This window comes from Populus trichocarpa, chromosome 1, assembly GCF_000002775.5.
Source record: "Populus trichocarpa isolate Nisqually-1 chromosome 1, P.trichocarpa_v4.1, whole genome shotgun sequence".
Taxonomy (NCBI): domain Eukaryota; kingdom Viridiplantae; phylum Streptophyta; class Magnoliopsida; order Malpighiales; family Salicaceae; genus Populus; species Populus trichocarpa.
In genome coordinates this window covers 3,543,688-3,550,075 of record NC_037285.2, presented here as the reverse complement: position 1 = coordinate 3,550,075, position 6,388 = coordinate 3,543,688, and the positions used below count along the sequence as shown (strand labels likewise).

Genomic DNA, 6,388 nt, shown 5'->3' with positions numbered 1-6,388 from the left:
GTTACACTTGATAAACTGAAGTTGTGTAAAACTTCAGTTGGTCTTCAAGGATAAATGATGATTTCATTGTTTGTCTCCAAGTGGGAGATTGTTAGCTATTTGGAGACAAGCAATGTCCCACCTCCACTATGTGCTTAGTGGGAATACCTAATCTCCACTTAGCACAAGTGGAGGCAAACGGTGGGCATAAATCATGGCATGATTTATGCCCTTCACTCCTAGCTTAATATATATGTATGCTCAGTGAAGAGCTGGAGTGTTGGTGTGTGAAGAACACAGAGAAGAGTGAAAACACAGAGAGAAAAACGTGAGAGAGAGAGCTTGAGTTGAGTAGAGAAGATTTTCTCCTCCTCCTTTGTTTGTATTGTTTGTAAGCTTCATTAATACAAACCAGTAGCTCCGTGGAGTAGGCAAGTTGCCGAACCACGTAAATTGTGTGTGTTTGAGTTCTGGAAATTACCCAACACACTTGCAGGTATATAGCTGATGCCAGCTCATCACGGTTGTTCCTGATGGACCTAACACCAAATTTATCCTGCAAATATTTACAGTGTGCAATCAATATCAGTACTACAGACAACTGCACAGCAGTAACGAGCTGACAGCAAGGGACAAGCGTTACAAGTTCTTGAAACCACATATGCTTTATAGAAATATAAACAGCATGATAAAATCATGTGCTAGTTGTAAGGTTCATGGTATTTCTTACAGAAAAGAAGTCGGAACTGTGAGCAACCCAGAAGAATAAAACAGTCATTAGAGCTAAGTAGGTGCCTAGAATGACACCAGTAGCAAATATCTCCTTAAGTTTCCAGGAATCAGGAATTGGAGATGGTTTCACTCTGTCTTTGGAGATAGTCATGATTGTTCCATCGTTGAGTATCGCAATGATCAGAATCATGAACGGGGAAAAATCAAATTTCCAAATTAGAGCAAGGAGCAGAAAACCCAGCACAATACGGATGGTTATAGATACTGCATAGATGGTGTAGTTCTTCATTCTCTGGAAAATGGCTCTGCTTGTTAACACAGCACTCACAATCACACTCAATCCTGGCTCTGTCAGGACTATGTCAGATGCACCGCGGGCTGCATCAGTAGCATCGGCCACTGCAATTCCGATGTCTGCTTTCTTCAATGCTGGCGCATCATTTACACCATCTCCAGTCATCCCGCAAATATGCTTCCTAGCTTGCAGCCTCCTTACAATCTCGAACTTGTGCTCTGAATGTTTGATCATTAATTAATTTCTTTGATATGTTGTTTATGCATGCAATGAAATAACTAGGAATATTTTTTTCCATGTCTCTTAATATATGTTGTTTATGCGTGCGACATGAAAAAATCTCCACCTCTCTTGATATATTGTTTTATAAAATCATTCCATGTCTCACCAGCTAATTCCAAAATGCCGAATAGATCCTTGTAATGGATGCTCATAAATGATTTAACTTGTAAGAGCTTGTATTTTTTGTTTATTATAAGAAAAAAACTTAGTGAAGCATCTAGAAAAAAACTTGTAAGAGCTTGTATTTTTGTTTAACTTGTAAGAGCTTGTATTTTTTGTTTATTATAAGAAAAAAACTTAGTGAAGCATCTAGATTGATGTAAACAACATAAGTCATGTTTGAAAACTGTAGAATTTAGTCCAATTACCAGGGAAGACGCCAGCAAAGCCATCAGCCTTTTCGATAAGCTCGTCAACAGGAAGGGCTGCAGTTGAATCATCCGGGTGCAGCCCAAGGAGGGCAGAAGAGGGATACATATTGGTTCCCATTCCAAGCCTCCGACCAGTCTCCTTACCAATTGCTAGCTGATCACCAGTGATCATCTTAACATTGACACCTAGATTGAGGGCACGAGTAATGGTCTCTGCACTGTCATGCCTTGGAGGATCAAAGAGAGGCAACAGGCCCACAAATTCCCATGGCCCTCCAGGGCTTTCCTTGGTTTTCTCCGGAACAATCTGCAAAGAAAAGACAGCTAAATCATATAGAGTTCCTTGTATCTGTAATTACTTCAATACACAATTCTGAGGAAAAGAGAATATGAACTCACTTGTCTACAAATAGCTAGAGAGCGGAGGCCTCGTTCAGCAAACTTATCAATGATGACATTAGCTTTTCTTTCTACATCTTCCCGGAGGTTGCACAATGCAATGATCTATTAGGAGATTTTAAATGCCGTAAATGATATAGTGCAATAAAAGGGAGAGAAGAAAAAAAACAATGCAAGGCAATAGATGATCTATAACCTGCTCGGGGGCGCCTTTGCTAACTCGGTGCCAATTGCCATCAGAGTCGATATACGTTATAGCTGTACGCTTCTCCACTGGATTAAATGGCAAGAAATGCACCTCAGTGATGCTTTCTCTGGCCTGCAGAGTGAAATAAACTCACGGTCAGGCTTTCAGTTATATTCAAAGGTCATAATAACCTAACACTTGACATGGTGAATGAGGTAAACAATCAGGTGGAGAGTAATGGTCTCCTGACAAGTTGCACACAAGGGAAATCAAGCTTGATTGAAGTAAGATGAAAGTGCAGCAAAATTAGCTCCAGTTAAATAACAAATGCATATCAAGGATCAACTTGTGATTTTAAGTCTGATTCCACTTCTTTCTTCTCATGTATGATGCTACTAGTCATCATCTCATCCATTTTCTCTATTCAGCGAGATTATTTAGAAGATTGTGTTGCTATAGCTGTGCTGCACCTTAATAAAATGTCCGCAAAGGTAATCCTTCTCTTTTTTATTAGCCAAGCTTGTTAAGAAATTTGAAGTTAGGAAGCACAGCATGTTAGTGCCCTCATAATGCTTGTGCGAAACAGGCAAGAAATTTGAAGTGTTGACATATCTCAACTGTAACATTACCTCCTCGGGATCTGCCAACATCCCAACAATACATGCATCAATAGCATCCTGATTCTCAACCCTGGAGGCCCTAGCCCCTAGCAAAATTAACGTGTCCTTGTCAACATCGTTAACAAATACCTGAAAATTAAACAAATGCATCAATAATCAGTGAACCAACAAGGAACGAACAATTAGGAGGGATGACTCCCTAAAAAATAATCACACCATATAAATTTAATGACTGCCTTCCATCCTAAAACTGAAAGATTCCACGTCAGTTCAATAGTGATGCTCTAGCTTATGATATATTTGTAAACTGACCTCAACCAAGCTCTTGTCTACTGTAAGTATGTTAAGAGTGAGGGTACCGGTCTTGTCACTGCATAATACATCCATTCCAGCCATTTCTTCGATAGCCGTCATCCGCTTAGTGATAGCTCCTTGCTGCGAAAGCCAGTGGGATCCAATTGCCATTGTCACTGACAACACGGTTGGCATGGCAATTGGGATCCCTCCAATGAGAAGCACCAAAATATTGTCAATACCATCCCGGTACTTGCGCCTCTGAATAGGCCACATTACAAGTGCCTCAATGATTATTCCCACTACAATGGAGATTATGCAAAAGTTTCCAATGGATATCAACACCTGATCAAACCATATCACCATCAAGAATCCATCACAAAAAAGAAGAAAGTCAGAAGATACTTAAAAGTTCACAAATGAAACTTTAGAACCTGCAATAGAGACGTCAGTGATTTGTTAAACATTCTTATAATTCAAGTTTCGTTCTTTCAAAAAATAAAACATCTGCTAAAAGTATGCTTTCATAAAACATAAGCTGTAGTATTTAATATGTAGCAATTTGTAGGATTACTTGATAATTTCTTGAGCTGATTTCAAATTATGGAACAATTTTGGCAATATAATAGCATAACTCAAAACGGGGCGGTGAGTTATTTGGACAATAAGTTTTAATACCATATAAAAAACTAGTTCACCTTCAAAACTTAAATTGTTAGCCTCATCTCTAATAGTATTATATTTCTACAATTTTTCCCCAGTTAGCTCAGTACCTTTTGGAAATGCCCCACTTTATTGGTGCTATCTACGAGATGAGCAGCTTTGCCAAAAAAGGAGTGCACCCCAGTGGCAATCACAACAGCTTCAATCTCACCATGCTTGCAGGTAGACCCAGAGAATACTTCATCGCCTGGCTTCTTTGTAACTGGCAAAGACTCACCAGTGAGAGCAGACTGATCAATCTTAAGCGGGTCACCCTCCAGTAGACGAGCATCTGCTGGTATAATGTCTCCCAGCTTGATACTGATCACATCTCCTGGGACCAAGACAGCAGCCTCTTGCTCAATCCACCTTCCATCTCTCAAAACCTGCAAACAGAATTATTAACATTATCAAAAAATGGAAGTACTAGATCTTCTTTTTTGTATCTAAGTAATTACAGACTTCCAAATTAATCGAGCGAGTGACATTCTGGTGTGGAAATACCATACCTTGGTCTTCAGGGCAAGACCTGCCATAAGAGCAGCCGCAGCATTGCCTGCACTATTTTCTTCATAAAAACTTATAGTTGAGTTCATGAGAAGCAATACCACAATACCCAAAAAGTCTTGCCAGTCTGGTGGCTTGCCCTGCATTTATATTAATTCTCACATATAATTTAACTATTTACGAACAGCTACAACTGAGAAATCAGAGACACCGAAAGAGAGAAAGAAGTAAATGCTCACAAACCTCTCCGTTTGCCAAGACAATGGCCACGATAGCAGCACCCTCCATGACCCATGAGAGTGGGTTCCACATAAAACCCAAGAATTTCAAAAGCTTGCTCTCCTGTTTCAAACAATCCAGCTTATCAGTCATTCCATACCTTACAGCTTAAAAATTAACAACAAAGAAATATTGGAGATTGTTTTTGCCTTTTTCTCTTCTAGCTTGTTTGGACCGAAAATTTGAAGCCTCTTCTGGCCTTCCTCGGTAGACAGACCCTCTTTCGTGCATTGCAATTGTTGAAATACTTCCGAAACTGGAATACGGTCCTGTTATTAAATTGCAAAACCAATAAGTTATAAATCTCTGATATTTTAATTAATTAATATACTCAACAATATCCAACCTGCCAAATTATCATGTTATACTTCATGAATCATGACTAATTGAATCACAGAGAGAGTCTGCTGAAATAGAATATGTCCCCGCTATATTTAATGAATTATTTTAAGTATCACTATGCGAAATATTGAACATGTGATAAAACTAAGAATTAAAGAATCTAGAAATCTAAACTTCGTACGTCAAAGGAAAATCAGATTATAAATTAAAGCAGTATATGATCAATTACTTCCTCCACTAGCCACTGAGGCACACTCTTTTAAACGATACAAACATTCTATATATTCAATCATCAACTGCATATCATTAACATGCATACGATGTTTTTCGGATTTGTCGTTGATCATCTCATTTTTTAATAATGACAGCAGCTTACAAGATGATGATCTTCAAATCTTGGAAACAAAAACACCAATGTAAAATACTTGAAACAGTTTCATAGCAAATTAACAAAAACCTGAACGTACAATAACACATAAAACAGGACTCTGATATCTTAAAAACGAAGAGCAAAGCACTCCAAATCGTAGAGAAGAAAACAGTTAAAGGAATATCAGAATATCGTAAACATTTTTTTGAGAGCCGAGGCAGTAAGTTTACGTAACAAATAGCAGCAGCAGAGCTTATAAAAATGGAGTAGCCAAACACGACTATATTACGAAAGCAGAGAAACGAAAACAGAGAGAGATCCGTAACCAAACAGGTTATCGTTACGATATACAAATAAGAACAATGTATCATCAATATCACAGTACATGCATATAAAACAATGACTACACAAAGGCTTAATTAAAAACTATAAGTGAAAAATACGAGGAGGAGTCTCACAAGGTCGACGTTCTCGTTTTTGATTTCCTGCAAGCTAAGCACCATGCCGTCGGCGGTGGTGGCAGCAGCGATGTCGTCGTAGCCTTCGTCAGCCATTTCCTCGCAATCCTTCGGAAAAACCTAGCTAGGTAGCTATTCGCATTTGACTGAAGCAAAGAAAAAGAGAAGGGAAAAGGACTCTATCACGCACTTTGTAATTTATAAGCAAAGTTGTTCAGTGAAATTCAGTCTCCAGTTTTCGAGTAGTGTGTTTGTTTTCAAATATGAAATTACACTTCTCACCTCACCAGTACCAGCTACTCTACTCTTTCAACTGTTTGAATCCATCCCAAGATTATTTTCCTACTCTATACTCACGGCCTCCTACTGGTTATTCCCATGACAGACCAGTAGTACGACTCTTGAAAGGTTTGTTGCTTTAGGGACACGTGGTGGGATTTCGTTTGATCCATGGTTTTCGGGGTTTTGAAATTTAGCTGCCAGGTGAAGGTTTTATGGGAATAATCCCCAAACATACCGGAAACGTGTTCAAGCAACAAAATTAATGACACAGGAGGCCATCGTTTTGGTC

General features: G+C 38.8%; 1 protein-coding gene across 1 annotated transcript; it reads right to left on the bottom strand.

Moving 5' to 3' along the window:
- Nucleotides 1-223: 223 nt before the first annotated feature.
- On the bottom strand, nt 224-4,706 carry LOC7496056 (ATPase 9, plasma membrane-type). Its single transcript, XM_052450991.1, has 10 exons — nt 4,612-4,706; nt 4,371-4,508; nt 3,933-4,247; nt 3,178-3,504; nt 2,875-2,994; nt 2,255-2,377; nt 2,059-2,163; nt 1,657-1,966; nt 710-1,224; nt 224-535 (listed from the first exon to the last, which is right to left on the bottom strand). The coding sequence occupies exons 1-10, from the start codon at nt 4,678-4,680 to the stop codon at nt 224-226; spliced, it is 2,334 nt and encodes a 777-aa protein (XP_052306951.1). The 5' UTR covers nt 4,681-4,706.
- Between the last annotated feature and the right edge of the window lie 1,682 nt (nt 4,707-6,388).